The following is a 20917-nucleotide window of genomic DNA, read 5'->3' on the forward strand; positions in this document are numbered from 1 at the left end:
GTATAACAAAGGGAGTTGAACTCGAGGATGGAAGATGCCTTAGAGGACTGGGACGGGGGTGGGGGGGAGTCAAGGGAGGGAGGGAATACGGGGATATGTGTATAAAAACAGATGATTGAACTTGGTGTACCCCCCAAAAAATAATAAATAAATAAATAAAAATTAAGAAAAAAAAAAAGTCAGATAACACCAAGTGTTTGTGAGCAGGTGGAGGGAAAAAGGAACCCTCGTGTATTGCCGGTGGGAATGTAAACTAGAATAGCTTTTTGAAGAGCAATGTGATGGTACTTTTTGATAGTAACTATGTATATATTCCTACAACCCAGCAACCTCACTCCTGAGTCTATTTCCTGGTGAACCTCTCCATAGTTCTAAAATGGAATCCTTATGAAGATATTTATCATATAATCATTTATCACAGAATCATTTGTGTAAGGGATTGGAGGCAAACTAGGTTGTCCATCAGTGGGAGAATATACATACAAAGCAAGCTGAAGGCATACTGTGCATACTAACAAGAAATAGGAGCAGCAAAGTAGATCTTAGAAACATTCTCATGAAAAAAAAAATGAGAAATAGAATGATCTCTGTATAGCCCAGTAACATGTTTGAATTTAAATACACACATACACACCAACAATAGGAGACAGATATAGATGTGGATGTAGGTGATGTACATGTAGGTGCAGGTGTAGATCTAGATATAGATAGATATCTTGGACTGACATCAAATACATTCGAGAAAGTTCCTGTGAGGGGACAAGGATGAGAGTGGAGATCTGGATGAAGGAAAATTTAAAAATAAAAGGAGGGGCCTTATATGGACTAATGATGCTATTTTGCCATGAACTGAGGGGTGTGATTAATGCAGCTCTCTATAGCTGAATTCCAAACCAAAAAAAAGTGAAGTGTTACAGGAAGGGAGACATTACTCCGACCAGGGAAATATGCGAAGTCTTTTTGGAGGAGGTCAGATTTGAGTTGAGCTTTGAAGGATGGTTAGAACCTTGGTAGAGAGTTCTGGGTATTTTGTCAAGGAAACCACTTGGTTGGAAGCCCAATGGTGAGAGAGTACAGGGTGGATTTAAGCATCAGCGAGGAGACTGTTATACTTGGAGTCTAGGGCAGGTAAGGGTGTTTCGTGGAAAAATAAGCTTGCTGAAACAGGTGGGAGCTGAGCGAAGGGCTGTCAATGCCCGGTTAAGGAGTAAGGGTTTCATTGCGAGAGTAATGGGGAGTGATTTACAGTTTTGAGCAGAGAAGCAATAGGATCAGACTTAGGAAGAGTACTGTCCAGAGTGGTAGATAGATTGCAGCAATGTTTGATTGGACACAGAGAGAACTCCAGAGGCTGTTGTCATTATCCAGGGGAGAGCTAATGAGGGACTGAGATAAGCTTTGGTTATTGGTCCCTAAGGGGACCAATAATAGTGCTGTGGACATGGACTTGAGAAATTGACAGGACCTGAGAAATAAATTAGAGCGATGCCTCATCTTTATAGAGGGGATGGTAGAAGCTGTAGGTGGTGGATGAAATCACCAAGAGACAGGCAAGAGCCCCTGGGCAGAATGGAAGAGGCCAGTAAAGAAGATGGCAACATGATAAAAGACTAAAGAGTCCATAGAATAGAGCAATGAAACCAAGGAGAGGGTTTCAGAAGGGAAAAGAGTGTTTAGCAATGACAAAAGCTGCAGAGAAAGCCTATGGGAATCGAATTTAGCAGGGGTCATGGGTTACTTTCCAGAGAGGACTTTCAAGTCAGAAGAGTTGGCCGGCCTAGATAGCCAGGGGGTGGGGAGAGTGGTAGGAAAGGAAGTGGAGGCAATGAGTGATGTCTATCAAGAAGTTTGTTCTGGAAGGGAGGTGGAGAGATGGTGTAGTCAGAGCAGCAGAGGAAAGATTTTTCTTGATTTTTTTAGCATCCGGCAGGCCAAAGCACATTTTGGAGACCAACGGAAAGCAACCAGTCCAGAAGATAGAAGGGGAAGAGAGGGTAGTTATGGGAGTAGGGTCTCAAAGTATAGGAGGGTTCCTCTGAGTCCTGGAGTGGCCTGCCTGGCCATGCTCATTGAAAGCTACCCTTGCTGTGCCTTGATTTCCACCTTTCTCCTAATCATGCTCCTTCATTTTGCCTTTGGGAGACTTTCCCTCTCCCAGACAGACTTACTAGAGCTTTCCCACACCCTCTTTTACACCTCCTCACCTTTTTTTTTTTTTCCTTCACCTGGGTTCTGGGGACTGGTTGAAACTAGACTCACAAAGAAACCTCTCTTTGTCAAGTCAGCAAGTCAAGAGAAGCGATTAGCTGCTAGGTTCTTAGGCCAAAGGACTTGCAGCACTCAAAGCCTTGAAGGGGAAAGCACTTGAAGGTTTGTTTACCACTCAGGTTTAGGAGACAATTGTTGCTACTCTTGGCTATAGGCTTCACTGGGGACTTTATCTCTGCAGAATTCTCTGTTAACTTTTTCTGAAAGATTGCCAGCACCAGATCTAGAAGCTTTTAAAATCCTCATAAAACCAGAGAATGAAAAAAGTGGAGATGGATGGAGAGGTAAGGGGGGGCCATGGAGCCTCTTGCCCAGGTAACCTCTCCAGGCCAGGCCCCTGGACAAGGCAGTTCCCTTTTCATATCTTTTGTTCCCCAGGTCCTAGGGTTTGGCTCCTTTTGCTTTCTTTTCCAGCTGCTACTTCCTCCCTCCCTAATTTTCCACCTGGATTCCTCTCAGAATCACCTCCTGATTTATCCCTAGCTCTGCTTTCTCTGGGAACCAGATCATTGTTTTAAGCTGTTTAAAGTGCTTCCATTGCTCCTATCTCTAAGAGAATTGTTGCGCAGAGTGAGAGATTACAAAAATGTAAAATGACACCGTGGCAGTGGGGAAGGTACAGAGGACTGAGAATTCGGACAAAACATGTCTTCAGTGAACTGTAAACACGGGAGCTACCTACTTGCCTAGCTACACATGCCATTGACTCTGCCCTGGGCATTGGCACCATTATCTCTGCATCCGCCTAAACCATCTCCCTTGGAATTAGATGCTACACCAAGGTCATGTAGATGTGGCATGACATCGCTAATGGTCTGGTGGATTTCTCCACATATAGATCACCAGGTTGCTCTCTCTGGCTCCAGGTTTGTCTTGGTCACCTTGACTCAACTACTAAATGCTGTGTGTAGTTCATATCTATAGCTAGTCAGACTTCTCACTTTCAGCAAGACCCAAATGGTCTAGGAAATCATTTGTTTATGAGGAATGGCTAGCTCCCCTCTGGCTCACTCTCTAGCCTGGGTCCCAAGATCAGCTATGACAACAGCGATTTCACATCCTCCTATTGGACCCACCCCTCTCCCTCACCCCCCCTCCTCACCCCCCATACTTCCGATGTATGTGCTGGCGTCCAGCCCTGGAAAACCACGCCACCTGCTTTGCCTGCTCCCGCTCCTGGGCTGCCAAGTATTGTTTGAGGAAGCTTCCCCAACAAAAGTACGTTCTCTAGTGTCGGCAGAGCCCTCAGAGCTGCTTGGAAGCCCTTCCCATTTTTCTAACAATTGACTTCCTGCCATGGCCTCCACAGCTTCTCCTCCCCACCCTTTTCCAGTCATCCTCAACTTCAAATACCTTCACTCTCTATCGGCGACCTCACTTCCTACATTTATTGAGAAAATTGAGGTCAAGTTGAAATGGACTTTCTCCACCTCCCTCTTACTTACCAAAACTTGTCCTGACTGCTTTTCATTACGCATCCTTCTCCACTCTCTAGTTTCGAGGGATAAAATTGTGCTCCTCTATCTTCAAGACAAACCTAACAACAGTCCTTGGGTTCAGAATCCTATCCCTTCTGCCTTCCTCTGCCTTATGGTATATTCATGTATGTACATAACTAGTCTCTCTGACCTGGACTGAGAGTGCCTCAAGGGCAAGGACGGTGTTACTTTCATCTATGTGCTCCCAACATGTGGCACCATAGCTGGCGCACAGTAGGCGCTCCACAAATGTTTTCTCAATTGATGAATTATGAAGGGATGAAGTAGACTGACTTGAGTTCTCTGTCGTTTTTGCACCTACTTAATTGGTTAATAAGCATGCCACTGGGCGGCAAGAAGGATGAGGGAAGAATGAAAAGGATTCAATAAGCTCCAGACCCAGGGCTTTGGGTGGAGTTCCATGACATTTTGGGGGGAATTTTGGACCCAGAATTGACCTGGCTCTTTATAAAGGGAGTAGCAGAAAGAGCCCTAGACTGGGACTAAGAAGGTCTGGCTCTGCTGCTCAGAAGCTGTGTGGCCACGGAGAAGTTAATTCACCTCTGGGCTCAATTACTTCTCTAGTACATTGAGGGTGAGGTTATTCTGAGCATTCCATGGAGTCGTGGGTGTACAAATACATTGAAATCTGAAGCGCCTCTCCAGTGCAAGCTTGCAGCTTGCAGTTCCTGATGCCACTAAAGGCTCTGGAGCTTCTACTTGTCACCTATACCACAGCAGCCTCCACTACCACAACCCGTCTCTTCTGTTGCACACAGAGCTTGATTTCATCTCAGCTTCCCATTGTCCGTCACATAAAAGGTAAAGATATCAAAAATGTGGAGCTTCTCACCCTCTACACCCCCTTCCCCCTCTCCTTTTTGGCCTGTGCACATCTGTGTGGATGACTGGACTTGTCCATAGGGACTACTGCATACCGCCAGCAGGGGGAGCTGTAAGTCATCTCATCTTCTTGAATTCAAATCCACCGCTGGCTGGGAGGTGTAGGGTAGGCTACACCAGAGTACCTACCAGCAAGCCATACCATTTTAGGAGACTCCTGTGCCTGCAGGCATGTGTATTGGGGTTGGAATGCCTGTCTCTTTATCTGCATGGGTGTGGAAATGAATGCTCCTCTGGTTCTAAATGAATGCAGGGGTGTGGGCTTACAAGGAGAACAGCTCAGAGACTATATGAGTAAGTTGTTCCTCTCCTTCCCCTGCCCTGCCCTCCCCTCCCCTTTCAGAGCTCCCTGAGTTCTTTGGCAAGGGGGTCCTAGCAGGAGATTTCTTTGATGCTATCCTCCTTTTTCTCCTTCTGTTTAAGGAGCAGTAATTGGTTTCTCCCTGTTACCTTCCACTTCCAAAATCTGAGGGCTTCTCACCAGAGACTTGGGGAAGCCAACATAGAATCAGAAGCAACCAGCTCGCACCAGCTCAGTATTGGGCTAAAGGTTGTGCGGTATATCAATGATGGGTAATTTATTATGTCAGAGAAAAATGCCACAAGTATCCCTTTTCTAATGGAGTAGATACACTACAGCAAAAATTGCTGTAAAGTGAATTTCTGGCAAGGCCTGTTTCAGTTTGATTTTTTAATTATAAAACCAGGGCTATGTTTTGCTAGAAAAAAAGAAAAGAAAAAGATCAGCTCCAGGTTGTAATTAAACCATGTGTTTTTAGATAAACCACATGTTTTTAAACTACAGTAATAGGATAATAGGGTAGGTCCACATCCTTTCTAAACTATAATGATAACCCTGTGCTGGACAGTCAATTTGCTCCTACCTTTCACAGCTTTACATTCTTCTGCGTGTTTCATTCAATTTTTTTTCTACTGAAATCTCCTCGTCATGAGCCTTTATTTATTTAAGAGCTTACTGCCCTATGAGCCCAGCAAACAGGAGGTTTTGAAAACTGGGAGTTTGGTTACTAGGATTTTTTCCCCCAAAGCAAAGCTTAGTCAATGGAATGAACCCTCAGCCCCTTTTCACATACACTCTCTCAACTGATGCTCAAAGCAATTCAGGAAATAGGTAGGACAAGTAATATCCCCATTTTGCTGATGAGAAAACTAAGGCCGAGAGATGAATTAGCTTTCTCAAGATAATACAGTTAGAAAGTGAGAGCAGGAAACAGAAAATCTTATGCTGCTGCTTTAAACAGGCAAATTTTCTGTTTACTAGAAGGCTTTCTTAAGAGTCCTGTGCCATCAAATCACACACAAGTTGCCCTTCAAATTCTAAGAAGGAAAACAAAATTACGGTAAGTTAAGTATTTCACGTTTTTCCGACACATGTATTAGTTTTAGGTTAAATTCATCCTAAGTAGATAGAGCTGTATTTATTTTCTCATGCAGTCTGGAAATTCAGCACACACTTTATAGTACAGTGGAGCTCTCTGTATAGTCTGCATGTGTATTTGAAGGCCTGCGGAGACTCATTCAACCATTTGTAATGGTTACAGAGGTGTTTGGTTGTCTGTTTTTATTTTTGTGGCCAACTATTGGTCATATTTCCAGTTTCATTTGATTTGGAGTTCTTGACCATCCCAATCATACTATTATCATAAAAGAAAAGCTTCTTTAAAATTTTATTTATTTATTTATTTATTTATTGGCTGCATTGGGTCTTCATTGCTTTTTGCAGGCTTTCTCTAGTTGCAGCAATCGGGGGGCTACTCTTCTTTGTGGTGCGTGGGCTTCTCATTGCGGTGGCTTCTCTTGTTGAGGAGCATGGGCTCTAGGGTGCACGGGCTTCAGTAGTTGTGGCTCGTGGGCTAAGTTGCTCTGAGGCATGTGGGATCTTCCCAGACTAGGGCTCAAACCTTTGTCCCTGCATTGGCAGGCAGATTCTTAACCACTGCGCCACCAGGGAAGTCCAAAAAGAAAAGCTTTTTCTTGTTTCTGATGTAGGTTTAGAAACATGTTATAGAGAAAAGGGAGACCTGAAAATTCTTCATCAGCTTATTTGCCTCTATCTAGCAGACATCTCCGCTTCATCCTATTTTAACAATTATTAGCATTCCCCAAGGGCAAGGGAAAATATGACATGTTTAAAGACAAAATTACCAATTTCTGCTCACCTCAGTGATCATCAAACTAGTATATGGTGTCTGTATCCCCCCTTCCACCTCTAATTGAATATGCTAACCTTAGGGACTCGTAGCATATCAGAATTTGTCTACAAGAACCTAGTAAACTGTCCATTGCCCACAGGCCAATCTGCAAGGCCACTTTGTGGAACAAGAAGGAATCTTCCATCTTTTTAAGGTCTAGGGCATACTAGCCCTTGAAGTGCCTTTTATGATTTAATCTATTAATTCTGCGACGCGAGTTTCTATTCAATAATACCTGTTCCAGTGAAAAGATTGGGCAAATTGGGATACATCGTTCCAGTATCAATGAAAATAAAAATATTTCCTGAATAGCTCTCACTGCCCCTCTTCAGGTTGGTTTATGTTTCTACTTTCAGAGCATTCTTCAATGCAGAGAGGCAATATAAGCTTGGTAGAAGCAGAGGATTTGGTATCACCAAAACCAGCTTCACCAGTTGCTTACTGTGTGAACTCAAGCAAATTCCTTACCCTCTCTGTATTTCAGTTTCCTCATCTGTAAAACGCAGCTAATATCCATCTGTTAGGGCTGTTAGAGGATTAAAGGAGACGGGTTAAATGAGATGGCACTTAGTATGTGTTTGGTAAAAAGAAGGTCATTATTATGTTTTAGCAGAGAAATGTGAAGAAACAGGTAGAAGGGAGGGATGCAGAGTATTGCCTAGCAAGAGTTAACTTTAGCACTCTGGGAGGCGTCTTTCCAACAATTTCAACATGCTGACAACAGCCAATGGGATGGGTGTGTGTGTCTTTGCAAACAAAGCATGTAGATGCATGTCTTCATGCCTGGGCTGGCTGCTTCAAACACTGATTATAGCCTAAGAACTAGAAAATAAATGTGTTTTCACTTGGGTATTGAGGGCGAGACTCTGATATTGCTTCTCAGCTGTGGCAGACACTGAGAATTTGGGGGGTTCGTTCTTTGGTAGACACCAATCACTTTTTTTTTCTTTTGGAAGGTAGGAAGGGTCACTGCCCAGGCTGGCAAATCGTAGATGATGGTAACATTATCAGGCTGAACCAGGGCTTCCTGGGCCACCAAATGGACCTGTATAATATGAGCCTTTATCTGCTGACTTTAGACCTATTCTTCACACACCAGTGTTCTTTCTCCCTTATTTACTTCTGCAGACAATGCTAGCCAATTTGTGCTGTTACTAGGAGACTAGATTGTAGGGCTCTATGGATGGCTGTTTCTGTTTGTTGCAAAAAAGGAGCGCAGAGTTGATGGGGAGGCCCTGATACTCACTCTGCCACTGACCAGCTGTGTGAAATTAGCAAGCCCCATTGGCGAACCACTTTGCAGCTTGGTGCCCTCAGCCTGCTTCACAGGTGTATTGTGATGCTCCAACATAATGGCGAAAGGAATAGTGTTCTGAAGTTTCTCAAGTAATCTGCCCTTGGGGGGGTATCATCGTTAGTTTCCTTCTCACCACAAATCTCATGGCTAGGGAGAGATCCCAACTACTAAGCCAGAGTCTGTTAAGTTCTTACACCCCCTCCGCCCTGGCCTCATCACTGAGATGGGAATTCCAGTGGAAAAATAGGGACAAATTGTAGAAGTCAAGCCACCTGGTCCCTAGGCTGGAAGTCAGGGATTTCTGCTCCCCTTTTCCCAAAGGCCACAAGGGATTTTGGGGGGTGGCAGCAAAGTCTTCTAATCTCATTTTGTCCTTAATGAGACTTGGAAGTGGCCTTCTCAAAGATTGCCAAGTGCATATTTAATTCTATATTTTCATTCATTCCACAATTGTGCTCTTTCCACACAATTATGTTCTGAGGGTCTACTGCACACCAGACACTGCATCTCTCAGAGATACCAGGGCAAAGTCAATTGACCTCCCTGCCCTCTCAGACTTTCCAGTCTAGCGGCAGAAACAGGTGCTAAACATCTCCCAAGATGGTCCAAAGGTATCTCAATCCCCACCTCTCCAGAGGTGAGCTCCTCATCTTCCACCCAAAACTCTTCCTCCCCTAGACTTCTTCATGTCAATGAAGAGATCCACTCAGTCACCCAATCAAGAGACTTGGGAGTCCTCCTTCACACCTCCCTGTCTTACCCACCAATTCCAATCTAGCATCAAGTCCTATCATTTTTAGCCTCTGAAATATCTCTTAAATCTGTCTTGTCCCTGTCTTCACTGCCATGCACCTAGTTCAGGTCACCATTATTTCTCTCCCAGGCATCACAACCTCCTTGCTGGGTTCCCTGTCTCTGGTCATGCTGCCCCATCCAGTCCGTTCCACTCATGATGTGTCCAGAGGTGATACTGTATGAATCTGAGTTAGTCCCTTTCCCTTTCTGGGCTTCAACTTCTCCATCCTGAACTGGATGATTTCCTAAGTTTGGTGCAGCTCTCTTTTCTGTAGTTCTGCGATCAGATGGTTCTTGATTGTGCTCTAGTGCAGCCATCCGGACTTCCAAAGAAGACGTTGATATATCTGGACCTCTGGCTTCTTAGTGTGTGTATTCATTCATCCATTCTCCATTCAGCAAACATTTACTGAACACTCACTGTGTATGGGGCACTGTGGTTGGCATAAGTGATTCAGTGGGAAGTGAGACACAGGCCCTGTCTTCATGGAGTTCAATCTATTGAAGGATATGGACACAAACAGGTAATCTAGCCCATTCTGTGGAAGGCATAATCATGCACGTTTTCCTGGAAGAGCTGATATCTTGGTTGGAGCCTGAATGATAAATAGGAGCTAGCCAGGAGAACAAAGGCATGTACAAAGGCCCTGAAGCAGGATGCTGGGAGAGAATAAAGCTAGACTGGAGAACGGCAGACCAATTGGGAGGCTGTGGCAACACTCCAGGGGTGAGATGAGGAAGTCCTAAACTAAGACCATGGAGGTAGAGAAAAATGGACAGATTTCAGCTATATTTTCAAGGTGGAATTGACAGTCCTTGCTGGTGAATTGGATGTAGAAGATGAGGGAAAGAGAGAGGTCATGGAGGGCCCTTGGGTTTCTGGCTTTATCGACTTTGTAGATGGGCTGCTATTTACGGAGTTGGCCTCAGTGAGCTCAGGAGGAAGGAGCTGGTTTGGAGAACAAGGTTGCGGGAAAGATGATGGGTTCAGCTTTAGTCGTGTTGAGTTTGAGTTGGGATATCCAGGTGGAGAGGTCTGGTAAGCCATTGGCTATAAGGATCTGGCACATTGAGAAGAGAAATCTGGCCTGGAGGTTCAGACTGGGGAGTCATTGGCTTGTAGATGAGGTCTCTTTGAGGAGAATGAGCAGACACTGAAGAACTGAGTGCCCAAGAGATCCAGGACATCAGTGCTAAGATGGGAAATACTCTCCCAGATGTGGAGAGCCCATTCATTCCTGGGCACACATCTCTGCCCCAAAGAGAGTTTCTCAATGATGTCTGTGCATCACCCACTTATACATAAGCGGAGCATTAAGTACCCAATTATAACTTCTCCATTTTACCCTAAACATGACTTAAAGAAGAAAGGAAACAGATACATTCATGCTATCTACCAGATGTGTTACATTCACTGATGCAAATGTTCCCCAAAACCCTACACTAAAGCTATTATTTCTTGGAGCTCTTAGAGACTCAGAGTGGTTAAGTCACTTGCCCAAGGTCACATAGCTATTAAATGGCACGAATATCTGACTCCAGGTCTGTCCAACTCCAGAGCCTGCACCATGATACCACCTAACAGCACTCCATCACCTCCTGCACCATAGCCAGAACCTTAAGAAAGCCTGTGCACACCGCTTTTCCCTTTTGTGCTTCATAAATATATGTGCATCCCCAGCTTAACACTTTGGTCTCCATTAAAATACAAATCCCCTGGGGGGAAGTAAAGCTCTAAGTTGTTGTCATTTATGCCTCAGTGGGAATGAGTTTCAGATTCTTCCTTAAGAACAAATTTTAATTTTATGGGAGAAGGACACTGGAACCTTGAGGGAGGGATAAAAAGGCGGAAATGGGCCTTGTAATGAAAAGTCATCCCCCTCTTAGTTTCTACTGGTCAGAGGCATGTGCTTTTAAGGTTCTTGGATGCTATTTCTGCATATGTGTACTACTTTATATGCAAACCCATTTCTGGGTCGGCTACCCCAGTTATCTGGGGATGGGGCTCAGGTGTGGTCTGATCAAAGGTGAAGTTTACACACTGACCCCAACCCACTGTGGTCGTCAGGAGGCAACCAGCCTGGACTGCAGTTGGAAAACTGCAGTTCCTGGCCTTAGGCATAAGTACCAGCTCACTCTCTTGAGAATTAGACCCTGATGTGCATATTTAAAATCCTGAGCAGATGGAGGCAGGAGAGCTTGTTGGAAAGACTTGGAGGAGTCCCTTCTGCCCTGTCTGGGCCTATTTGCCAAAATAAATGACATGTATCATGGCAGGGCATTGGTCCAAGCCCATTGAAATTCTGCTAGCGGTCCAAACAGTGATGGTGTTTCAGATTGGTTCTGTGAAATGATCAGTTAGGAAGAGAGAAATGATGTGTGAGCATCTGGCTACTGCAGCCTACTGAGGGGGACAGTCCCAGGGGCGGGCCCAGGGGGAGGGGGGGCAACCTCAAGGACCCCCTAGGACATCTGCCACTGGCAAACAGGGGGAGGGCCATACTGGCAGCAGGTGGTCTAGTTTGAGTCCCACTCTGTTCCTCACTAGCTATGTGACCTAAACAAGTCCTTCCCGTTCTCGGCCTCCTTTTTCCCCCGTGTATAAAATAAAGCCTGGATGGAACGGTCGCTAAGGGCCCTTCCTGCTCCAACATTCTGTGACTTCTCTGACACTGGTTTGATTTCTTTTTCTCTGTAGTGGGAGAGGCCCAGCCTCCCACCTGCTTATCTGTAGCCGCTATGTTCTCACACTGCCCTCTGCTGGCCATTATGAAAAGTGCCACCAATAGCTTCTTTGGAGGAAAACAAACCAGCCAACCAAAAGAAGCACTTCCATCATGGATTTAGTATTAAACGCCAGCAGTACACTGGGCACTGTGACAGAAAGCCTATGCATTGGAGACAAGGGAAAAGCTCATACAGCTATACGCACAGAGTAAGCATCGCTGGAGGTGGCTGACAGAACAGCCCACGGAAGAAACGTCTCTACTTTTTTCTTTGCCATCTCCGTCTGTTCACGGTACTCTGTGCCACTATATGAAAGAAGGGACCTCAGTGGATGGGAAGGCTCCTTGTCTCGTATCCTAGGACTGCAGGCTCCAGAAGGGCCTGGTACCGCACTAAAGAGGCAGTTCTGGGCCAGCAGCGCCTCAGAGGCCTCAAGACATCCCACAGGCCCCGCTTCTGTCTGAGAGGTTTCTAGCCGGCACCCGCCCAGACGTACACCTTCCTCCAAGGTGCACCATTTCAAATGCCCCTTTGGAAAAAGACTTCAAATTCAAAGAACCCATGAGCTCTTTAGGAGACTCACTTGGAACTCTCTGGCTGGCATGCAGGAGTCAGCTGTGTGACTGTGGCAAAGTCAGCATGTCCTCCCAGCCAAGAGAAAGGGAGTGGGCCATGGAAGCCTGCCTTTTCTGGATGGAATCAGATTTCCCATTAAGTCCAGCCCCAGAATTGCCTCACTCCTGTGTGTCTTTGCTTATTCTCGCTTAGCAGGCACTCACAAAGGCAAGAGACCAGGGCTGGCGTGTGCCAGTCCGTATGCCCACGCCAGGCACTGCTCAGGCTCTAGTGATGTGAGCCATCCAGTGGTTTATCATGCTTTCACCTCCCCTCCCTTGATGCGCGAAAGCTTTGGGCAAGGCTCAGATTTGGGTCAAGCATTCAGTGCCCTGACTGCATCTCCTTTGCTAGTAATAACATGGTCTTGGCAAGTCTATCCTGCCCCTCATCCTCCCACCAACAGCTTGTTCTTATCTGTCTCCCTTGTTCCAACCTCAGGCAGGCTGCCCTGGCCTCATGTTCACACACACACACACACACACACACACACACACACACACACACACACGTTCTCCGAATGCTAGTTGTTGAGTTTCAGCCCTGAAACACTTCCCTCCTCCCATCCATCCCCTGTCCCCAAACCTCTAAGGGTTCCCTATTTTCTGCCACATCAAGTCTTCAACTTCCCTCCTTGCTTTCCAGGCCTCCTTCAGTTGGGGCCCACCGTGGACAGAATGTAAGCATTCCACAAACCCTCCATGGCCAACCCTGCCTTTGTGTTCCCGTAGCACTTGTGCTCCATTCCGGAGTTGAACTGTTTGCTATGGTTTTGTGTACATTAGTCTTGAAAGCTAGGCCCACATTTTACACTTCTTTGTTAATCCTGAGCAACAACACAGCACTATTTTTTAAGTGTTGTTCTTTTACTTTTTAATTGTGTAAGTGTGTATAGTGAAAATTTATGAGTAATAAATAAGAGAATCATTATAAACAAAAGTCCAACAACAGGAGGTAAGAACATAAGAAGTAGAAGTTCACCTCCCACTCCATCATTCCCAGAAATAAGCCCGTTAAGCATTCTGCAGCCTAGAACCCTCTGTAGGTTGCTTGTTGGGGGTCGGGAAAGGTTGAGTGGTGGGTGGTACCCTCAGAGAATTGCATCTCCTTGCAAAGAGCATCTTTTACTTCTTTGCAAGAGTCCCAGGTCTTCACGGGCCTGATTGACATTGGAAATTTTAGTCTAAAGGCCCCCCACAGCTGGCAGCCACTTGTATCTCCAGTACATGACTCTAACCACTGCGTGAAGCATCTGTCCTCTTCTCGGCCCTTTCAAAAGTAAACCTTGAAGGTGAATATTAAAGGGCATGTTTAATGGACTTTTCTCAGAGTTTTTCACGGGTCTGTAGGAAATTGCAGACAGTCGGTGAAGGGGCTGAGGGGCAGAGATTGGAAGCGTCTATGAAAATAGGCTTTCTACCTGATATGGTGTTGTGTTCTCTGAAAGTTAATGCACTTTACTAATGGTTTTCATTTTTCTGCCAAGAAAATTCGATCCCTACTGGGATTTGTTCTAAATGATAGACCAGCCCACCTGGGTTGCACCCATTAGGGTTAATTCTCTATCTCCTTCAGCTTGAAAATGTCAGCCTGAACTCTCAGACTTAATTGTTGCAGACACTTCATAACCAGGGCATTCAAAATCCTCAGACTGTTCCCTCTTGCTATCAAAATTGATACTTAATGTATGTTCTCAGGCTTCTTGGATTTTACACATTCAACACTGTACAGATGGTGGGAAGCGAGGAAAAGGGAAGAAGGGAGACAGAGAGAGGAGACAAATAAACAGTGTGTGTGTGTTCTCTGTGAGTGTCTGTTTCCAGTTGCAATGCTGGGGCTCTGGGAACTGCCGGCCAAGATGAGCTGAGAGGTTGGTCAACCGTGGGTTTCTTGGCTCTCCTCCCTCTGGCCCCCCGAGGCAGTGTTCTTCGGGCACAGTCATCTCTGGACTTCACTGCAAGCATGCAGTTGGCCATTTGGATGTGAGTTCGAAAACGTCCTGATGCTCTCCAGAGTTCTGTTCTTTCACTCTTTTGACAACCTGATGGATGGCCTGGCATTAACTAGGAAGAGGACAATATTACCCAGCCTGAATAACTAATCTCCTAAGAAGTACAAACTTGAAGGATCTTGGTGCACATGAATCTTATTAAATGTGCTTATAAAATATGTTCTATCCAAATAAGCTTAGCAGCCCCTAAAATAGCCTGTTCTGATCCATGTCTGGAACTTTGGCATGCTTCATAGGTCTCTAAGCCAAAATTATTTAGTGAAGTGATGGCAGTGTTCTTTGTGCATGGGAAAATGGTAAGTGGGGATGGTAAGTCCTCTGTTCACTAATCGTACTCCTTCTGTCCATCTTAGGGGCGACCAGGACCAATTGGAATTCAAGGTCCAACAGGTCCTCAAGGATTTCCTGGCCCTAGTGGTTTATCAGGGTTGAAAGGAGAAAGGGGCTCGCCCGGCCCTCTGGGACCGTATGGACCAAAAGGAGATAAGGTAAGAGCACCAAAGCTTGATTTTTTCCTTTGACTCATGGGCCATGACTGTGAAGGTGAAAGGTTCTAAACCTCAGTTCTGTTTATTTATGGAAAGAATACTAATCCCAAATACCTTGGTGCCAGGCTACACACTTTAATAAGAGACAGGCTGGGTGTTGTGCTGCTACGGCCCATTTCTGGAGAGACTCCCATAGCCAGGAAGTCAGAAAGTACACGTATCAGCTATTTGCTAGACAAGTGGGCTGACCGTGGTGGGAAGTCATGTGGGTTTGAGGTGGGCGTGGGTCAGAAGGTCAGTCAACAGGGAAGCAGTTCAGTTTATGTTCTCTGCCAATTTTAATCACCTCCTATTCACCCCATTGGTAAGGGAGGGATTCCTACCCTAGGGGTCTGAGGATGGCCAAAGACGTGACACCTGACACTGGACAGAAGAGATCAAGATCAGGTTTATTAGTTACATATACTCACAGCACAGCGGAGGAGGACATCGCACACCACGCAGGGCCACACGAGGCTTGCGCTCTGGAACAGAATGAACCAGAAGCGGCTGTGGGAGGCAGACTTTTGTTGCATGTCGAGAGGGAGAGTGCCCCTTGGTTCCCGAGGGAAGGTATGACTGGCTTCTTTGAATAATTCAGTGAGCCAGCAGGGGACCGAAACCCACGACTCAGGAATAAGCAGGAACTGCACCTGGTCTATTTGATAAGAAAGGTCATTTGCCCAAGAGACTTTATCTTCAGAAGCAGAGTGGAGAAAGGAACTTTTGCTTAGGCCATTTGAGGCCCTCCCAGTTTTCCCAGATATCAAGGCAACATGTAATATTGAGCCTTATTTTTAGGTCTTACACCACATTATCTAAGACCAGAACTATCAGAGACCTTAGGTAGAGGCTAGTGAGCACTTGGAAGTGGAAGAGGGAGCACGGTGATGCAATGTAAGGAGGGAGGTACAAAACACTTCTTAACGACGTAAGTCATGAATCACAGGAACAAACCTACTGCGTCTGATGGAGATCAGTTAGATCATCTCTTACATTCCTCTCCCTACTCTTTTTTTTTCCTACTCCTTTTTTTTAGGGTCCCATGGGAGTTCCTGGCTTTCTTGGCATCAATGGGATTCCGGTGAGTGTGTTCATAGAGATATTTTAATATTTTATTTTATTGAAGTGTAGTTGATTTACAATGTTGGGTTAGTTTCTGGTGTACAGCAAAATCATTCAGTTATACATATATACACATTTTTTAATATTCTTTGCCATGATGGTTTATCACAGGGTATTGAATATAGTTCCCTGTGCTATACAGTAAGACCTTGTTGTTTATCCATTATTAACATACCCTCTAGATTCTGTCTCATAGCTCAAGCACTTTGGCCTTAACAACATCCTGTCTCAGGTACATGTGCTCAGGGTCAAGTGTTGAGATGTGCGTGATAAGGTTTGGCAGTGCTCACCCACAGTTTCCTTGGGATTCCGTTATGGGCATTGCTAAATCATATGGTTGGGGGATTCAGGGACATGTGCAGGCATAAGAGACCATCAATATCTTAGACAGAATGAATTAGGTCTTACGGCTTGAGGGGAGCGTTCATTGGGAATGCAAGACTGGTTCTGAAGTATGAAGACAGTGCCACATTAGAGCACATACTCCTCATTATAAGAAAATTAAGAAGGTATATGAAATTAGGTAGAAAAATATTTAGTGATACCTTAATACATTTAATTTCAATAATTTGTTCTCTTCAGCCTTATTTCAGAGTGAATTTCCCTTTAGTTTTTTTTTTTTTACTTTTTTAAATACAATGTTTAGAGGTTGCTTTCCATTTACAGTTATTACAAAATATTGGTTCTATTCCCCATGTTTACAATACATCCTTGAGCCTGGTTTACACCCAATAGTTTGTACCTCCCACCTCCCAACTACTATAGTGCCCCTCCCTGCCCCCGCTGGTAAGCACTAATTTGTTCTCTATATCTGTGAGTCTGCTTCTTTTTGTTATATTCACCAGTTTGTTGTATTTTTTAGATTCCACAGATAGTTGACATCATACAGTATTTGTCTTTTTCTGTCTGACTTATTTCACTTAGCATAACACCCTCCAAGTCCATCCATGTTACCTTAAGTGGCAAAATTTCGGTCTTTTTTATGGCTGAGTGTTATTCCATTGTGTGTGTATATGTGACATCTTGTCATATATATCTTGTATATAAATATGACATATATGTATATATGGCATCTCCTTTATCCATTCATCTGTTGATGGACACTTAGATTGCTTCCAAGCTATGGCAATTGTAAATAATGCTGCTATGAACGTTGGGGTGCCTGTATCTTTTTGAATTAGTGTTTTTGTTTTGTTCAGATGTATACCCAGGAGTAGAATTACTGGGTCATATAATAATTCTATTTTTATATTTTTGAGAAACCTCCATAGTGTTTTCCACAGTGGCTATACCAATTTACATTCCCACCGGCAGTGTAGGAGGGTTCCCTTTTCTCCACATCCTTGCCAACATTTGTTGTGTTCTTTTTGAGGATAGCCATTCTGATAGATGTGAGGTCATACCTCATTGTGGTTTTGATTTGCATTTCCTCATGATTAGTGATGTGGAGCATCTTTTCATGTGCCTGTTGGCCATCTGTATTTCTTCTTTGCAAAAATGTCTGTTCAGTTCTTCTGCCCATTTTTTAATTGGGTTGTTTGGTTTTTTGATGTTGAGTTGTATGAGCTGTTTGTATATGTTAGATATTAACCCCTTACCGGTCATATCATTTGCAAATATCTTCTCCCATTCAATAGATTGTCTTTCAATTTGGTGATGATTTTTACAAAGTGGCTGCTCCAAAGATCACTTGGAGACAGCCTCTTCCCTTCATCCTGAGGACGTGGCTTTGCTGGAGATAACTGGGGAGTTTGGAGCTTGCAGACATCTCCTTTTCCCATTCCATCCAGCCCAATCCCTTAGCTTCTCTGCTTTCACCCACTATCCCTACTTATCCTGCCACTGGAGATTGCAGGATGGTAACATTTCTCCAGCCTTTAAAATACAGTATCTGGAACTTACTGCTATCACTTTTTACTTATATCCTTCAGCACTTCTCTACATGTTTAATCTTTAGCCTGGGCTGTGTTTGCCTCTAGCAGTAGTTTTGAACTTTAAGAGAAAAACCAAATCTTGTGTGGAAACTCAGCACACAGAACAGGAAAGATTGGAGTGCCTCCATTAGAGGGAAATTGTAGAGCCTGCTTTTATCTTTCCAACAACCTCTAAGGGGTTCTTTTGAATCATATCAAAGCAGTTTGGTAAACTCTTGACTTAACAGCTTCTTGTGTTACACTACATAATCATCTAGTGTCAGCTAAGGGGGTTCGAATTTCTTTTTGCTGATCTATAGGTATTTCTTGAGTACCTGCTATGTGCTAGCCCTCTACTATGGGGATACAAAAAAAAAAAAAAAGGCATGTGGCTCTGCCCTCAAAGATTTTATCCCCTGATTCACTTTATCCCCAGATCTAGTATACATTTGTGGATTTGGAGAATAGAGGGCTCACTTACCTTGTATTTGTTACACGTATCAACAAATCGGCCATCCTATTTCTGCCTTTTATCCAACTGCAGAGTCTGCAAAGTGCCCAGAAATGGGCCAGTGGGGAAATAAGTGGATGGGGTGGGCCACCCTCTTACGCCATCCCCTGGCATTTCCTCACGGCTGTGTTCTATGACCGCATCAGCCAGAGTCTCTACTCAGAGTGTGTATCTTGCGGGAACCAATGTGTGAGGGAAACTAGCAACCTGGAGGCCACTCCTTCCATTCATTCTGTGGAGCTGGCTTCACCAGAGATGAGTGGAGAGTTTAAAGCTCACAACTGTACTATATCCTTCCTCCTGTAGTCTCTCTCTCTCTCTCTCTGTGTATTTATTTATGTATTTATTTATTTATTTATTTATTTATTTATTTATTTATTGGCTGCATTGGGTCTTCATCACTGCATGCGGGCCTTCTCTAGTTGTGGTGAGCGGGGGCTACTCTTCATTGTGGTGCGTGGGTTTCTCATTGTGGTGGCTTCTCTTATTGCGGAGCACAGGCTCTAGGCACACAGGCTTCTGTAGTTGTGGCACACGGGCTTAGCTGCTCCATGGCATGTGGGATCTTCCAGGACCAGGGCTCAAACCCATGTCCCCTGCATTGGCAGGTGGACTCACAACCACTGCGCCACCAGGGAAGCCCTGTGGTCTCTTCTTAATGGGGGCTGGAAGGAAATGAATCCTGTGAAGCAGAGGCTGATTGCCATTTTCAGCTGGAACCTGCCCCAGAGTCCAGCTGGACACTTCTGCCTCCAACTTGTGGCCAAGAGAGCCAGAGAGCTTCTAGAAATTGACCACTTCTCTTTGGGGGCTTTGTCACTTGGGAGAATGCGTCACAACTGTCCAGACTCCTGGAAATGAGTGTGCTTCTACTCCCAGTTGAAGTCCCCACTCCTTTGGCCCTTCCCTTCACCTAAGGTTGTATATTTTTTTTTTTGACTTTCAATTGCTTTAGGTTTAGGCTCCAAGCCTCACTTACTCCAAGAAATTATTATCCCCTGTTCCTTCCCTCTCTCCCAGCTATTAATGATGTATTAATGAACACCATCTGTTGACAGCTTCCCTCTGCTTTCCATCTCTAATCTTCCAGGAGTCTTTGGTGTCTGTCCCACACACTCTAGCTCCTTATTACATATGACCCATGGCATTGATTGGTTGTCTTGTATGATAGCCTCATCTAGCTCCTCAAAAGCACTGAGTCTGTCTTCTGCTCCTCTCAAAGGCCTCAGAGACCCCAGGGCTAAATTCAGCAGAGAGTAGGAACTCAGGAAATATTGGGGTTACTGACTCCAACCTCTAGTGCCCATAAAAGCAGAAGTTCTGAGACTGACAGGACTCCCTTAGGCAGAGGAAAACAGAGACACCCTCGGCCCAGTCAGACTAATTATTTTGCCCAACTTTCAGCAGCACTTATGAAGCAATTTGGCTAAAACCAACAGCTTCCCCAACCCATCTTACTAAACTGGATCACTGCACAGATCTGGTTCCCCTCTTAATATTGGCCAATTGCTCACATCTGTGTCACTGGTTTTGGTCCCAGAATTCCATTTTTGCTGTCACGTAGACAGTTTCCACACGAATGAGCGAGATCATCCAAGTGTGTGCACTAAGGGGCACGGTCACCAGTTGAGAGTGAATAAACAAGCGGTCATCAAGATATTCAACATTAAAACAACAGAGATGGGGGGCGGTAGGGCTATGGCTTTTAATGATATCACAGCTGTGAGCTGGGCTGCTGGCACCCACAAGAAATGGAGCTTGATCCGATGTTTTCAGTTCAAATAAGTTGGAAGCAGAAGTTTTCAAGTTGTCCTTTGCAATTTATGTTTAGCTTTTCCTATGGAGTTGATCTCAAATATTTCTCTGCCTAGAGACTCATAAATAAACATACCAGGTTTATATCTTCAAAGTGACCACGTACCACTCACCAAGTGGAAATCTTTCCTTTGCAAGCTGGCTCGTGAGGTACATTGCTTTTCTGGAATACAGCAGACCCACCTATTCTGTGTGTTCAGTCCCCTGTGATTATATAGAACCATGGTTTTCTCTCTCAAAGAGCTGCATTCTCTTGGAGAGCTGGCACACACATACGTAAAATCATTATCTGTGCCCAGAAACGGCAGAACCAAGGTCCCAGGGCCAAGGAAGATCCCTAGTACTGAGCCAGCCTGTTGCCTTGTCTTAACTCATGTTTGTTACCCAGTTGAGAGATAACCCCTAGAAAATTTGGCTGGGACATTTTAAAGTGGTGATTAGGATCCCAGGAAGAAACAGACACTCCACCTGAAGGGGTTGACTGGATAGAGTTAAGGGTTTATTTAAAGGATGCGAGCAGGGTTAAGGGAAAGAAAAGTGCATGGTGAAGGGCTTCCTATGTGATGCAGTGGTTGAGAATTCACCTGCCAATGCAGGGGACACGGGTTCAATCCCTCTTCCAGGAAGATCCCACATGCCGCAGAGCAACAAAGCCCGTGCGCCACAACTATTGAGCCTGCGCTTTAGAGCTCACGAGCCACAACTATTGAGCCCATGTG

General features: G+C 44.8%; 1 protein-coding gene across 3 annotated transcripts in view; it reads left to right on the top strand.

The window, feature by feature from the left end:
• COL4A6 (collagen type IV alpha 6 chain) overlaps positions 1–20917 on the top strand; it is a 263062-nt gene that overhangs the window by 183593 nt on the left and 58552 nt on the right. For 2 of the 3 annotated variants that reach the window (XM_057717754.1, XM_057717755.1), the window contains exons 4-5: positions 14661–14795; positions 15874–15918. In XM_057717754.1, the coding sequence (XP_057573737.1) occupies positions 14661–14795; positions 15874–15918 (180 nt within the window). Of the gene's footprint in view, positions 1–4864; positions 4944–14660; positions 14796–15873; positions 15919–20917 lie in introns of those variants that run through there. The other variant, XM_057717756.1, reaches the window with a different exon arrangement.

This window comes from Hippopotamus amphibius, chromosome X, assembly GCF_030028045.1.
Source record: "Hippopotamus amphibius kiboko isolate mHipAmp2 chromosome X, mHipAmp2.hap2, whole genome shotgun sequence".
Taxonomy (NCBI): domain Eukaryota; kingdom Metazoa; phylum Chordata; class Mammalia; order Artiodactyla; family Hippopotamidae; genus Hippopotamus; species Hippopotamus amphibius.